At 41.1% G+C, this 17,033-nt stretch overlaps 1 protein-coding gene across 1 annotated transcript in view; it reads right to left on the reverse strand.

Annotated features, from left to right (window-relative positions):
- Positions 1-17,033, reverse strand: part of ARNT2 (aryl hydrocarbon receptor nuclear translocator 2) — a gene marked incomplete at both ends in the record, with an annotated part of 102,918 nt that overhangs the window by 54,126 nt on the left and 31,759 nt on the right. Inside the window, 3 exons of the mRNA XM_082488846.1 lie at positions 7,935-8,148; positions 10,362-10,575; positions 16,327-16,374. Coding sequence (XP_082344972.1) covers positions 7,935-8,148; positions 10,362-10,575; positions 16,327-16,374 — 476 coding nt within the window. The remainder of the gene's footprint in view (positions 1-7,934; positions 8,149-10,361; positions 10,576-16,326; positions 16,375-17,033) is intronic.

The raw sequence follows: 17,033 nt of genomic DNA on the forward strand, positions 1-17,033 counted from the left end.
AGGGAGACCACTGGGTCACTGTGTTTGTGTAGGAGTTGCTTTATGAACTGTTTTATACATAGCTGGCTTCTCCCAACGTTTGGGATATTTTTCCCCCCAGAAACAGCCCTAGAGACCAAAGCAAAACAAAATTCTCTTGGAATAAGTTAGAGAGATTAAATGTACCATACGTTTAAAATATGATCATTTGAAAGTACCTATTTTTTGAGAGCAGACTGGGTTTTTCCTATTTCTGTGGTACTGTCTAGTGTGCCAAAGGGCAGGAATGGCCCTCTAAGGCCTTAAAGTCCCCTTTCTCACATAAACAACACAAAAAGCCTAATTCCACCCTCCACGTTACCCTTGTAAGATCACGGGACCACAGTCACTGGTCACACAGTCACAAATGAATGAATGAAGGATTTGTTTCATTCACTTCAACTGAAAAACACGGCAATCCACTTGCAAAGGAAAAATGAAGTCCCACAGGTGTAGTTTAATGCACAGAATATTTAAAACTTTCCTTGTCTTCCTTCTGGAGACCCCAGAGCATTCACAGACTGCTCGGACAGCTCTCGCTCACCCACTAAGCTTTCCTGTTTTGTCACATGGAGTTGGCAAATTGTGCTTGATCAAACCAAACGACACCAGAAGAGAAGCTGAAGACACAGAGGCTTTGGGCATCGCTTCTAAGCACGCACAGACGGGATAGCCAAGATGTAGATGCCATACATGCACAGCTTCCTTGTTTCCCGCTCCTAAGCATCCACTGCACTAATTCCTTTGCTTGCAAACAGAATGGGGATGGAAGAAGCAGAACATCCTCCATCCTATCTGTAAAAACCCTGCCAGCTGAAAAAAAAACAAGCTGAAACCCCTCAAATTCCTATGCTTGGCACTGCCCAAGTTCACAGGCTGGCACTGAGACCTTCCTGCTATGAGAACAAACAGTCCACAAAAATGTGGGCAGATTTTCTCCTTGGAACAATGGCAAGGCAATGGGCTGGTGTGTACGGAAAGTCTTACATCTGAAACATCCTCTTCAGTCTCCGCAATGCCGGTGGGACCACATAACTTTGCTGAAAAACAGGTATCACATGGTGATTTGGTAGTTGTCAGCAACGAGCCAAATCTCTTCCAAGACCTAACACTTAAAATAGGAAAAGATGCCTTGCCAAAATTGGCTTTTTCTACAGTAAAAACAGACTAAAAACTGAAATACTCTGTTCACATGAATCACTCATATACATTCTATACATGGCAGTACGTTTCAAGAATTCATGTCCTGAAAAAGAGGGGACAACCTCAGTCTTGAAGCTTCTGTTTTCAAAAATCTCTGTTCCCTTCCATTGCAGGTGCAATAACCCCAGCACAGCAGTCTCCAGCCTCCACCCTTCTAAAGACTGAAGTGGGGGGTGTAGGGGTATGTGTGTGTAGATGGAAAATCCCATAAAATACTAAGAGTCAAGTTTCGGACGGTCCTGCAGAGACATAAAAGTTTTCAGGCCATCTTATATCACGTATATGGAAACTTTCTCTCCTCCCCATCCTGCCTGCTTTGCTGTGTCGTTTAGTGGATGCCTGCTTGTCTTCACCCTACAGGTTGTTTTGTTTCATGGACATTCCATGAAAACAGCTGATGATGAATACTGTTTCATCCTGGGATAAAAAGCACAAGTAGCCATTAACTCCCTCTATAAACAAAAACTGATACAACTCATTCCCTACCTGCCCAGAGGCTAATGGTCTTACTAGGTCATTTGTCCTGTGCTAAGATGTTAAAATCTAAAATACTGAGATCTGGTTTTAATTCTCTGTACTCTGACTTGCTAAGCTGCTGGGCTGGGCACATTTCAGAGACAGATGGTTCTTTAGGGTTCATGTACTTAAAAGAGTTCACAGACAGAAGTAAAAAAAAAAAATAAAGAAATCAAGCGCTGTCAGTTGAAACAGCCCTTTACACGCAAAGAACCTTTCTGATGCATAAACCTCTGATAAATGTGCTCTTCAGAACCAAAGGCCAGAGAACAAAGTCCCAAAGGAGCTTTACTACAGCTCCTGATTTTGTTGACTGTCTCAGCAAGGACACACTTCTCTGAACAAAAGGCATTTTTTTTAAATTTTTTTCTTTTCAAGGAGAGTTAAGAAGCCTGGGTAGACAAACATCCATCTTTGGCAAATATCTTAATTTCTACAAAAGACACAGGGAAGACAGAGCATCGGACAATGTATTTTTGGTACAAATTTTTTGGCACAAATACCTAAAATAGACTTTTTTACCATTTTGTTTGTTCATTTGTGGTTTTTGTTTTGTTTTGTTTTAAATTTAATAAATAGGCTGATCCAATTTCCAACAGAGAAGCTCCCTGGTTTGCTAATATAGTGCAGAAGTCATCCCCTTAATTGAATGTTTTGATAATATATTATTTTTTCATTAGACATGAACTTTATTGTTACTGATGATGACATTTAAGGCATAATAGCCAGGGCTGAGTTTCTGGTCATGCCTCAAGTTAGTCTTTGAATTTGAATTTCTTCAGAGAATTTTGCACATGAAGCCAAATACGACTCTCATCCAGCTCTTGTCCATATCAGTTGGAGTCTCTCCTAAATCATTCATTGAAGTCAGGTTCAAAACAGTGACCATGAATAAGAGCCACATTTGCATTCACTGGCTGCGTGTATGAGAATTCCCTTTCTTCTAAGAAGGATCACATAGAAATCGGAGCTGGAAAACTGACATGGGAGTATAAGACTGCTCACAGCACAAAAAATCCTGCGCTGATTTTCAGGAAAAGTATCTGTTCTAGAGAGAAGTTATTCCTAATCTTCTCTTTCACATGGTTATTTACTGTTTGCTGAGCACTTCCCATCTGTTCAGTGCTGGGGAAAGCTTTACTTTGCTCCTCCACTGGTCTTTGGCACTGCTCTCTTGAATTTAACACTATTTTTCTATTTTTTACAGACAATTTGACTCTATTTACAGCATCTGGATTTTGTGGCTGTGTCTACAAACTGTGCTTGGTAACAGAAAGCTTTGCAGTTGGACAGAAAACTGCACACGCTGAAACCATCATTGCAAGACAATATACTATTTGAAGGTCCGTGAGACAGGTTCCCCAATCCAAATCTCTGCTTGTGCAACACAGTCATGTTTCCATAATATTAATGAACTACAGTGAATTGTCACACAATGGTCTTTTCTTCTAAAAAGGTATCTATCAGCTCAACTTTTGCTGTGGTCAGGCACCATTTCCATCATGAAGTTCTACTTTTCTGGTCTTATAAAATATGGCAATAAAATATCATGCCAAGATTAAACTTGGCATACAAGTTTTGTCCAGAACTAACCTCAATTAATCTTTCTCAGCTAGCAAGTAAACTGACTTAGTCATTTTTAAATCACTTGAAAATGAAAGCTGTGGAGGTTCTGGTTCTCATCATTTTCTTGCAGTCAGAGGTTCACAGTTTCAGCACCCCTTAACTGCTCGGCTAAAACAGTTTGCAAGGACTCCTTCTGAGCCTGAATGTCCTGAGGAGTCTTCGCGCCATGGAAGGGATTACGTATGCTGTTCCCTGCCTCGCCTTAGCTATAGAGAGTGAGGCTGAAGGAAGACGGTATAGCTGGATTACTACGTGCTGTTTGGAGCTCGAAATTGAATATAATAAACTTGGGTGTTTCCTATTTGCAACACTGGAGATGCTGGCTGCAGGAACAGGGACACTCAGCCTTGACAAGCACATCTCAGACACATCATGGAATCACTTGGAGTATTTCCAGGCAACCATACAGAGGTACCTATATTCCTCATCCTACTCTTTCATGAACCGCTTATAGAGAATTAGATTGGTAGAAAACAGTTTGGCAAAGCGCTCTGGAACACTAGATTTTAACAGAAGGACAGTCTACTACAACACTTGCTCAGTTATTTTTTGGAGAGTAAATGTAACCGAGGTATTCTTCAAAAGTTGTTTTTCTTTGCACTTACATCTAAGTTCTGCCTGTTCTCTGCACCATCAGAGATTTTTTGTCTGCAGCTGTTTAGAGGCTTTTGCTTGCATTAGGATTCCACCGTGCTATGTGTTATGCAGCCCTTCACGACTCCCAACCCGGAACCTGCATCTGAACCCAACATCCATCAAGTTTCCTCATTGCATCCCAAGGGCAAAGAAGTCTTTGCTAATGGATCCTACTGTGAGATATGATCTTCATCCATATTTGAAATGATTTGTTTTCCCATCTGCAGAGTTCCAAGAACAAAGAGGGAAAATAAATTATTACTCTGAATATCTGCCCCATCCTGATTAATCATGCCCACGACGCATGTAAAGACTTCTTGGGAGCACTATTTGTTGCTATCATCAAGTCTCAGCTGCTGTCTTTTCTAGAGCATTTCAAACCATACATATACTTCACGTTCAGCTTTTCTGTTGCTACAATGTGTTAGCAATTAATGTACAACAAACAAGCAGACAATTGTTCCATTTCCAGGGAATAAACTCTCCAAGGATATAAAATGGAATAGAAACTATCCATCCTTCCCCATATCCTGAGAGTTAAAAATAGAGCAAGCAAGTAACTCCCCAAACGTGCTATGTGGTTTAGGCCATAGTTAAACAGCCACTTCAATTTGGCATATGCTTTTACTGCTCCTGAAGTCTTGACCTCTCCTTACCTTTAACTATTCACTCCCTGCTTCTCCTTGGTGATAGCACACCAACCAGCAAGTTCAAGCAACCCTATGACAAGGAGGGCCAAAGAGCTGTCTCTACCAAACCCAGGGTTTTTTTGCTTAGCTTAGCTTTTGGCTGGGTCAGCCCCCTTGATGTGACTCATCATAGTACCACACAAATGCCAAAGAAGGAGAGGGTGAGATGAGGTGAGGATTGCATAAGCTGGTGTGACTGCCAAAGAAACGCTCATGCAACCACAGCCCCAGCCCCAGTCTTATTCCTGGGGGCAGAAATGTGAGCGGGAGCCTGCTTTCTCTGCCGGGTCATTCTCTGCCGCTCCCCTTTGGCAGTGGCAGTCTCCCAAGTCTTCGGGTTTGGAGCAGCTTCTCTGGGTAGCAGGATTGCTAAGAGGTGCTGGGAAAACCCCAGCAACACAGCGCTAACGATCAGCACTTGTAACAGGACAAATAAATATAACCAAAGGATGTTGCTCTGATCTGACGCAAGGCAAGTGAAGTTTCTCCTTTGTCAAGACACTGTCATTGATTCCCCAGTTCAAGGGCTGAAGGTGGAGGTTATAGAGTTTAGAAAATGGACCCTGAGAGGATGAGGAAGAGAGCAAAATTAAAAATCCTAACATATAATTACACTTTCACCTGCAAACCCCTTCATTTCCCTTAGCAGATCCTGTGCTCAACAGCCAGAGGTCACTAAAAGATGAGGATTTTCCTGCTGCCTGCATTGAACTTCACTTTGAGCAGGAAAAATGTCAAACGCCGCTGCCTGGCTTGCGGTTTGCATCTCTTTCAAGCTGTGCATTGCCCTTTGTTCTGCACAAAACATAACTCTGGAAAGCCAAGAGATACTTGGGGGCTGCCCAAATGGTTTGGTAAACACTGACTTAAAGGAAGTGCATTTGCCTGCTTGACTTCTTTTAAAATGTCAGTAAGGCACCCATTATTTCTGTTCACTGCAATATTTCATTTTATTCCTACCTGTTACAAAGCTGCTACTCTCAATATGGTTTGTGTTACAGGAAGGAAAGTGTAACTGGTTGAACGGACTCTAGAATCACCTTGCTCCCACAAACATATCTCAAAGGAGCGACAGTGATGCTGCTGAAGTCCTGTTGCATGCTGTTTATAAGCAAATTGATGCTGAACTGACAGCCCTTATAGAAAACCGCTTCTCTTATTTCATGGTACCTTACGGAGTCAAGGAAATGCAAGTTTAGTATAACAAATCTTGAGCTTTCTGTTTATCTATATGCTCCACAGAATGACAAAACTAGTAGTATACTAACTAAATGTACTTCACCAGTCACAAGTTTTAAAAAAAACACTTAAAAAGCAGGATGATGACATTACTTGCTTTACACTAATTTTATTAAAAAGCTAGAAAAATGTAGCAGACACCTTACAAATCTGTTCTATGGTGACTTTATGAGAGATGATGTTCATACAACTAACTATATGTCTATGCTTGATTCAGAAACAGACAGACGATTGTGTCTTTGGCCAGCTGAACATCTCACAAGCCATAAAGTTGCACTGTACATGTAACCACAATAACTTCATAAAGGAAAACTTGCACAATGTGCTCCATATAGTTAGGACCAATTACGCACTGTTCTTACTTGCACTTGCTTGGAACAGTTGTAATTACACACACCCTCCAGTCCCTAAAAAGCACCTTTCTATACCCAGCCTGCCTCTGCACCTTAAGGAGCGCTACCCTGGCTCTAAACAGGCTGACGGTTTCCTCATACTGGGAAAATGTTCAGATGACCATATACAGCTTACAGGCTTTCTGTGTCAATCTGACAACTCCAAAAGACTCAGGTAGGAAAAAGATTTAGCCCTATAAATACTATTATTTGAACTTCTCTTTCCACTGGCTACAGATGAATTCAACGTAAAAGAAAAACACATGGTTAAAACTGGAAAAAATACAGAGTTGGGTTTTCAGCAGTGCTCTACATTTGTCTAGTCCTGCTCTAGTTTGAGCAGGTTAAGCCCCATAACTGACAACTTCTGGAAGTCAAAATACGACTGTTCACTGAGGCTGCAGAATAATTGCTTATTGGAGGAAGATGGTACATATGTTAAAACGTATTACATGCTACATAATAAAAACAGAGGTTGTGCTCTTTTGCAAGTCTCGTGGTATGAAACTCAGCTGTTTTGCTCTGCACAGGTTCCCCTAGCTGTTCACTTGGTTTTGATCCATCTGGATTTTCACCACAGAATTTTGCTTTGAGTTTCCAATTTGAATACACGAAAGCTCTGCCAAAACCACATCACATTAAAACCACAGGAAATCATGAATTTGGCACTGTTTTGACATGGAAGCTGTAAACAGTGTGCAGGTTCACTCAAAACTGGATCACTGTCCTTTGAGTTATGAAACACAACAAAAACTTCCAGCAAACCAGGTCAGAATTCTGAATTACTAAAGCAAGGAAAAATTATGTGACTTCTGCATGGATCAGGATCTTGTTATATTTTCCCCTAGCTTTTTTCCTTTAGCTATAAACATACTATATGGAAGAATAAAAAGAGAAGTTGGGTTTCCTCCTTTCCAAGTTTGAGTTAAAACAGGATTTAGCTAATTCTCATAGCTCTAACATACATGTATCCTATTAAAGACAAGGGTAGTTTCTTATTGGCAGTCTTGAGCATAAATAACTGTAAAAACCAGAGTTACGCTGAAGATATGAATATGGTTTAGTTTTATGTGCAAAATGATTGGGAGTCAACTTACAGCTAACTTACACCACTGCTACAGGAGCAAGCCTCCCATTTAAAATCCACTAGATTTTCAACTGCCAAACACTGGATTTTTTTCCCCAGGATTCCTGTTAGCAAACCACAAGGAACTTTTATGAAAACGGAAAAGTCTAAAGTATGATTTTTGCCTTCAAAATAAACACTGCCCTAAAGAAACACACATTTGTCAAGAAGTCACAAGTTCATTGGGGATGAAAGGCAAACAATCCAGATTTCCAGAGCAAGCCTGAAAACAATCCAGATTCCAAACCTAACCAAGCCAGAAGTTTGAATGCAGAGCTATGTGAAGGTGGTTTGACTGAAGTCAAACAAATAGGAAACAAAACGTAGTCATGCAAAAGAAGTTTTATATTACTGCACTGCCTGCAAGAAAATGCAGTTTAATCTTGCTGAATTTCATTTTTACCAGATTTTTAAACCAGGCATTTTGAATGTCAGAAAAAATCTGCAGGGATCCATAACACATAGAAGCATACATCAGACATATCTGACCTGTCATAGAGTTTTCGGATGTACATAGTTGTTCTCGCAGCTTTTCCACGTCGTCTGGATGAACCTGTTCGTACAAAGTGCTGCCAAACCATTCAGACTGCGGCTGGTTCAGCACAGGAGTCACAGAATCTGATACGTAGATCACTCTTCCCGTCTCAGCTGCAACTACAAACAGGAACCCATCTGCAGCCTCCAGGATAAGATGTTTCAGTTCCTTCCAAAGAAAGGATTTGATTAGAATGCCAGCAAGAAAAGGGAATTAAGTAACACATCTGTCACTGCCAAAGAGTATTGTTTTCTTGCGATCTTAGGAACTGATCACAACCTAGGCAGAAATTGTCACTGTAGTATTGACATAACACCACAACCAAACTTGCAGCAAGCCATAAATTGCTGATCTTAATAACAAACACCACTTTGTTTTCCTTTATTGCCTTTCACCTGGTGATGTTCTTTAGGAAAATTAAGTAACTAAAACTCACTGCATATTGTGCGATAGGCATCTAACACTAAAAAAATAAAAAGTTATTCACAGTATAAACAGAGGAAATGAACAGCTATAACTCACATGGAAAACTCATCCCTTAATTAAAAGTTCTGAATAATTTAGTTGGAAAGAAACCAACAAGTCTTTCTGGTTTCTTGATTGGTTTTTGTTTTGTTCCCCCCCCGGATGAGCTCTGTTTGTAAATTGAACAGTCACTGGATAAAAGGAAGAAAGCATAATGGGAACATGGACAGCAATCCCCACCCTCCCCTCCCATTTGGGGCCCTGAGCCACTACACAAGAAATTTCTACCACTTCTTGCTTTCTTTTTCCAACCTGTGAATATGAAGCCTCAGAGATCCAAAGGGTCTGGAACACCTCTGCCTTTGGCCTTTTCTTTACACGGTCCCCTGCTCCTCATCCTGGGTTCTTCTGTCCTGAGACACCCACACATCCACCTGAGAGGCAGCACCCAGAGACCCAACCCTACCTGAGGACTGCAAGGGGGACCATAGACCTTCAAAGCAAAGTACTTCTGTCCCTCACTTTTGGGCACTGGGTTTAGACTCTCAATATCTTCAATTGCACATGCAGACAGCTGTCTGCATGCATCACACAGCAATGCTACCTTTGCTTAACATAGCTTGAAAACCTCTCACGGGAAAGGATGACAACTACCACTCCAATTCCTGGGAAACAAGCTCAAACAGCCTTTGCCTGGTGGCTCCAGTGACCACCAGAGCTTGTTAAGGTACTGCATCTGGAACTCAGACAGACAGCTTTGGACAATCAGAGTCCCATTCCAGGTTAGACGGCTCTGCATTAAATCTGCAAGTGGCAGATATTAGCTGATAAAGTGAGGATCAAAATCCAGCAAATTCCAGTAAAGAAACAGATAACTCATCTCAAGAAATACTTAAAAGACCATCAACTTCTGCCACTTCATTGTAGAGAAAGCATATCAATTCTGAACCACTGACTAAATACAAAACCTCACTGCATAGCTGCCTGTACTATACAGAGGATAATGAGACCTGTTTTGCATACATTATTAACAAAGATGAAGATAAATGCTGTCATTTTGCAAGGTTCAAGGAACCCCAAAAAGCTGCAATGAGAAGTGACGAGGGTACCCTACCAACAACCAGCTGAATGGCACAGTCCCTCTAGAAACACGCTTCAGGAAAGCCAGAATAAATAGAGGTGAGAACACTGAGAGGTCAGCAGCAGCTGCTGTTTCTCTAATAGAAAGAAGTATTGCCTCCAGCCACAACTTACATGTGTAACTGCTTAAATCGTTCAGACCACAAAAATGCACATTACACCCATAGGACTTCAAAAACAATGAAGGTGGTAGGAATTTCCAGCGTGCTCAGTTAAACACGGTTTTCCTTCAAGCACTGGGTGCATCTTCCTTCTTCCATCAAAAATGTGACCAAGGAGGTACCTCAGCCAGTACAGATGGGATTCATCTCTGCCCAGTTCAGCTGCCGGGAACTTAGGCATTAAGACTAAATAATGTTTTTAACCTTCCTCTAAACCCAGGAGGGAGAGGCAGGTCTTTGCAGGTTCATTTTTACCTATTTTAGAGAATCTTTGTTAGGATGGGAAGAAGGCAGTTCTGGATGTGAAAATTCCTTTCCAGTGATGACAGACTGCAAGTGACTTGCTTTTCAGATGGACAGACCTCAATGATAAGAACGCCCACTCCAATGATAAGAACGCCCACTCTGCTGCTTCAGAGAGAGGGATTTGTCATACAGTTAAGATCAAGTCCAAACAGTCACACAAAATTGTCTGTATTCACATCTTGGATATGTAGCTTGCACCAGTTACTACGCAACAGCGAAGGACCAAGCTGAGACTCTACTCCTCTCAGCATTTCCTAACATCATTTAAGACCACAAACCAGAGGAAACAGACATTTGCAAAAAATCTACCTGTTCTGTAAGAAATGAAGGCTTGTAAGCTCCATCAGTAGATTTGTTTCCAGTGCCCCTCATTGATTTCATGTGCGAAACGGCCATCCGAAGAATTGTCAACTTGTCAGGCTTACGAGCCAACGCGCTACAAGTGGGTACCATATCAGACAGTTCGGTGATGTACTGTGTCATCTTATTTCTCCTGCGTCTCTCAATTTCGCTATGATTCTCCCTGAACATTTAAAGAAACCAAACCAACAGAAAAGCAGACATGATCAGTGTAAGAATTTCAACTGGAGGTAACGAATCATAATACTTCGCACTTGTTTTGCTGCTTTCACCCCAGGAGAGCAAAGGGCTTTACAAAGCTAAGTACTATTATCCCTCAGTTTACAGACAGAAAATCCAGGCCACAGAAGGATAAATGTGATTCGCCCATAGCTGTGAAAAGAGCCCATATTTCTAGCTATTGGCTTCTGGACTTAATCTCTTAACCAGTTTAATCTCCTTTGGTTTAAGGACAAAAAATGAAGTAGAAAGATGTGAGGAACTGACAACTGCCAAGTCCAGCCAAGCTCCCAAATTTGCTGTGAAGCATCTCAGAGCTTCCAGTCCCTGCTCAAGGGGTTGGATCTGCTTGTAAAAGATCTCTTTCAGAGGAAAACTCTCACAGCTGAATCAGGTCAACAGTAAGTGTCAGCGCTGACTTACAAAAAAAAACAGTCAAAGACAACACAGATCTCCAGTCCTGTAACGCTGTGTGGAGCGTCCCGCATCCCTCTAGGGAGACACTACCTGCCTACAGGATCAGACCGCAGGACTGGGACCGTATATGGTATAACAGTACATACAAAAAAAGCCCCAGTAAATAAATAAAATGAGTATGAAAGACAGCAAGTAAACATCTGGCTTGTCAGACACAGATCAGAATTTATGTTCGAGAACAATCTAACACAGTGGGGAAATAACAATGACAGTACTTGATGCTGCCCCACTTTGGGCTGAGCTCCAATGTTCTCATCCTTTATAGCAAACATATGACTGAGGTGGTGAGTCAAATCTGAGAATTCTCAGAATGGACAGTCACCAAAATCTTTCAGAGCTCAGTTTTCCCACACTATAAATCACCATTGCTTGATCACTATTAAGGAATTACACCAATATATACATCTCAAATTGTCCAAATGGACCTAGAATACTTCAGTACCTAGCACTTATTTTTCCCATACTGTACCTGTCAGGTGGCAGCTAAATACACAACAGGCACATGATGCTTCAGATGTCAAAGCAGCATCTTCCACTGATTTCAATGAGCTGCACATGGCATTTTCTTGTGGGATCGCTGGCCGATCCAGCAAGATGTGAAAGGTGATCACTTGGAGAGTCCACCAGCACTGACCGGTACGATAATGTAACTTTAAAAGATAAACTGCGACATTCTTTGGAGCTGACTGTTATGAAGGCTGATCATGTCAGTAGAAGCTAGGCTTGGCATAGTTTTTGGCTGCTTTTAATAATGCAGCCTTTTCTTAAAGGGCAGGAAGGAATCCGAGTTGTAGTATGCTGATTCCTGGAACAGAGGAATGCATGGGCTTGCCCTGCTTTACAATGTGCATCCTGCACATATAGGTGCTATACGCATGAGGCTTTGCCTCCAGAAATACCTCTTGTTAAGGCTACTTGCAGAGTTACTATTCCTGGTGATGCCTCTGCTTACTATCTGATACTCAGGAAATCCAGCTGGGGGTCCTTGCAATGACAGCCCATGGTCGTTCCGTAAACTACACCCACTCCCTCGGTTAAGGTCAGTACGTACTTAACTATCTATTACACTGTAATAGTGAACCTTTTCATCTCAAATGGCTGAGAAACAGCCTTTGTGTGGGTCTGCACAGATGCAGGAGGGAACAGTGCCTGTGGGAGTTGGATCCTATACACATGCACAAGCAGAACAGCTTGCGTGACAGTGCGTATGTACATAAGAACACACATGTGTATGCAGAAAAATATGGACGGGGAAGAAAAACGCATTTTTATATGATGAAAGCTTGCTCAAAGTTCAGCATTTTCACAGAAATGGTGATCAACAAAAGAGAGAGAGAGACAAAGAACACATATATTCAACATACATTTTACAGTCATAAATACATATTACATTGTTTGCTACTAAAGTATTTTAATACTCTTGAACATTGAAAACAACCATTATAAATAGTAAACAAAGAGACTGCAAACTTCCTGAGAAGAAAGAGAAGAATATTCAACAGTCCATTTCATTTATGATCATAAAAACTAAAAAGTAATAGTATGTTAATCAACTGACCGTGAAACCATTCAAGGAAACAAACCCCTGAAACTTTCCTGAAACTAGTTAAAATTTAAACCCTTAAAAGAGGAGCTGTGTTCCTCTTCCAAAAGCGCCTGCCTTAGGAACGCTGGCATTCACAAACGTGCACAGAAAGATGTTCTAATTCTGTCATTTCTAACTTTTTTTATATGGAAATTTTGGAGGGATGTTACATTTTAGGAGACTGCAGCAGCTGATCCAAACCCACTTAGGTCCAGGGTTAGTATTTCTGATTGCAAGCATTTTTGGATCAGCCAACCCTCCTGACTTTTGATCAGTCAGAACAGCATCCTATAAAACAAAAATGGGGGCAAACCATATTTGATTTTCCTTTTTCCTACCTGGCCATCCTTTCTGTGTCAGCAGTACTTTGATCATCGTCCCATCTAGAAACAAAATAACCGGCTCTCTAAGCTAAGGCACACGTACTGAGATTGTCTGGGCACGAACATCCCCCTCTTTTCTCTCAGCGGAAGAGCTCTACAGAACACGCCTACCTTGCAAACTTTTCCTTATCACCAGAGATTTGATCACCATCATACCTAGAAACAAAAGACAGTAAGTAAATCCACAAGGGTTATGCATTGCACGATAGTCAACACACAGCAGAAAGCAAAGAGGTTCACAACTGCAAACTATTACAAATAACAGCAAGGAAAATGCGGCCATGAGAATGACAAAGCAAAGAAAACGTAGAGTCTGATGAAACTTCCAAGCCATGCCGATTCAAAAGCTTCATCTGTATATTTAAAAAAGTTGGAGACACATTTCAGTGGATTTATGCAAACACTTTGACATACACTCACTGCTTGGGAAACTTAACAATCAGCACCATTACAGAAAACACCACTGAGCTTTTATTGACAGCAGCCCATGAAATATTCATCACTGCGTTGGAAGTGAAGGAGCTGTATCTTTTCCAGATTGCAACCACAACTCACTCCATTCAGCAGAGGGCACTGATGGTCTACAGATAACACGGGAGGGCAGAGACACACGCTTAAGTGCAATGCATCACATAAGGACGCCTTCAGAAAAAAGCTCTGGCAGGTACAGACTCTGTACCGCCTGTCGGGGAGACTGGCAAAAGTCAAGTCAGGCACATGAAACTGCTGGGTAAACAGAAGTGAAATTAGAACTGGCTTAAATCCCTAGAAGTAAACATGTATCTCGTTCCTACCCAAATCACCAGAAGTTGGATGCCCACACAGGTACGTGCAAGTGTATTGGCAGCAACTTTATGGGGGAAATCCAGATCAATGGGACTTTCGCCCCGTGGGATTAATGCGTCACTGTTTCTGAAGGACTGTCCCAGACACAGGCAGCAATGCTATGTTTTACTAAAAAATAAGATGCTGCTCCTCCTTTCCCTTTCCTAAAAACATACTAATCCTTTGAAATTAGATTTTGCTAGAATAGTTACAAAAACCCACATTTTTTTAAAAAGATCTTACTTTTGGAGAAACTAAAAGGCTTGTTCCAAAACAGAATATGTAGATTTTCAAAAATAAGGCTAATGGCTTTTCTAGAATTGAAGATTATTACTGCTCAAGAGCAGTCAAGTGATACTTTGTATTAGAATTATCTTTTACAAAATTATGTAATTTCTTACAACAGAGAGCCTACGAAGCTATGAAGCTTTCATGTATTAGCGAACAAGGTAATACAGCATAATCAAGCTGCTTTTTTTTCTTCTAAAAACCTAACAATTAACTTTTTGCATTTTTTCTTCTGAAAGGAATTAAAATTAATTTTAAGTACCCCAACTGTACAGGTTCCTCTATGAGGTTTCATATTTTCCTTCCTCAGTAAGACTGGCTCAAACTCTGAAGAACAAGCTTAAGTGAGACTTGAGCTGTGTTTCCTTCTATGTTGTGTTTCACACCAGCACCTTCAAAACATTCAAGTGAAAATGCCACTTTATTCCACTTGACTCTGCCCAGAGAACAGACTGAGCCCAAAAAATTTTAAACAAAAAGACAGATTCAATGAGGAATGGCCACATGCCGTCACGTCAGAAGTACATGCATACGCCTCCATGTGTCAATGAGATGCCATGCAGAGATACCTGAGCTGGCTGGGAAGTCCCTGAGAAGCAAGGTGTGTTAACTCACGTGGAGTACCGTACTAACACCGCTACTCCTGTGCTCCACTAGCTTGGGGCTTGCCTACTCATCCTTGCCTGGTTGGCCGGGCTGAAGATGTTATTGCCTCCAGCTACTGTTTTCTCCCTTCCAGTCCCCCAGCTGACCTCTCTGCCCACATGCTTCTTCAGGCACTTCAGTCAAAGCCAGCTGGGTTAGCTTAAACACTTAAACAGCAGTTCTCGGCTAACCAAATAATTTTGACCCAGACAAGTTAGGCATCAGTCACGTGAGCAATTTGGAGATGGGAAAAGTCCTAGAAGAGGATGCCTGAACATGGCCCTGGGCGACTCTGCACTGTTTTTCTGTACTCTCTAAAAACAGAACAAGCTGCAGTTCATACAGCATTTAAGATTTAAAGATCAGATTTCAATCTGACATTTAAAATCAACTGAGTCTAAGCATAGCACAGTATACCTCTCCAATAAAAATTACGGAACTATTGGCTCTCCCCACCACCAAACTTTGAAAGGCTGAAACCAGGATGGAGACAGACCAATGCACATGCACCGCTGTGCCTATAAACCCTGATGCTTATGCATGCACAAATCAGGTCACATTCGTCATAAATCTTGTTCCCTTAACGTGTATCTTCTCGCGAACATTAGGACTAGCCCTCAGATCACCAGTTTTAACACCAGAGACTGGAATACCCTTTCTGTAAATGACACCAGGTGAACAGGGGTGCTGCTGGTCTTGTCCAGTTGGTTATGATATGGTGTTAGGACACATCTTCAGCATACTTATCTTTCAGACTGACTAGGCAGATCGTGTTAAAACCCTACAGCGACAGCTGTGTTTCGGCATGGCTGCTGCTACAGAGCTGCAGTTACAATTTGGATAATCAGCAGTTATCTGTAGGCCTCATAGTATCTACCCCTCGCTGCAGCTGCTTGGTTTCTAATGAAAAAATGCAGTGTGACCAGAAAAAAAGGAAGAGTGAAAAAATGGCAATGATGCTTTAATGCTTGTTTTCATTGCTAGCCTAGAATATTCCACGTTAATTAACATTTATTTTGGCAATTTTTACTATTCAGTTACACCTAATGGTACATAATGAGCTTTAATCTTAAAAAAACAATCCACACCTCTAGGATCGGTCATATTGTTTTAACGAGCAGTTAACATCTGAAATAAATTCAAAATAAAATTCATTTTCAGTGGCAGAAAGACAACTTCAGCAACGCCAAATAACCAAAGTTCATCTACAGCAGTTGAAATAATAAGCTAAAAATCACAAATTTTCTCAATTGACATAGCTGCAGAGCGAAATTATGACACACACACACTGTCAGCTTCGTAAGCCAACAACTACATTAGGCAGATTTCTGCCAGGATGCCTAATTAGCAGAGGAAGCTGATAAAAACAGTAACTAGAATTTAGGTCAAGTTGTTGGCAAGTTCTTCAGCCTTTAAAACATCAGTAGTGAGACAGCTGTCTTTCTCCACTGAAAGAAGTCAGTGATTTGGCCAACTTTTTGTAAATGCTCACCTTGAAAATTTGCTGGGCCCCTCTCCATCTTCATCATCGAAGTCCATTCTGTAAAAGCAAGATTTCCAAATCAGTAATCATGACATTGGCAATGGTGCCATGAACACTCAAGCCAGAGGTTCTCAATCTTGTTTGATTTATATTTTGCTGGAGGTGTTAATGACTGTGGATTCCAGTCTTGCTCATATTATCCAGACTTAAAAGTAGCTACTTAAAAGTAGCTTATCTGTTGCCAGGAATACAAAGAATACAAGTTTTTTAAAAAATAAAGTAATAAATCACCGTTCTTCTCCACAGAAATCTGCTCTGTTAAAATTAACAAATAAAAGGAAATAATAAACAAATGCAGTTCTTGTGAGATGGTCAGAAGTAGTATCTCTTAGGCCTGATAAAAGTTTACAGAAATCAGTGGGGACTCTATGTCAGCAGACTGAAATTAAGGCTAAAGAAAATAAAGTTCTAAAGCTGTACGCATTATAAACACCAAGCCACCATTTTTGCCCCAGTCTAAAGAAAGTATGTTAGAGGTAGAGCAGAATAAACTCCCAGCCTCCCTTCTCAGAGGATTATCTATGTCAGCACTGTTGATGGTAGCTGTCGCACAAATTACCAGGCAGTCTGCAGATGGCGACTACTTTGGGGTGTTCCTGTGGTCATTATTAAAATGACCTATGGGTATATCATGCACCTAACTTACCTGGTTTATG

Source organism: Vanellus vanellus (assembly GCF_965231255.1).
Source record: "Vanellus vanellus genome assembly, chromosome: 11".
In the NCBI taxonomy this organism is placed as follows: Eukaryota; Metazoa; Chordata; class Aves; order Charadriiformes; family Charadriidae; genus Vanellus; species Vanellus vanellus.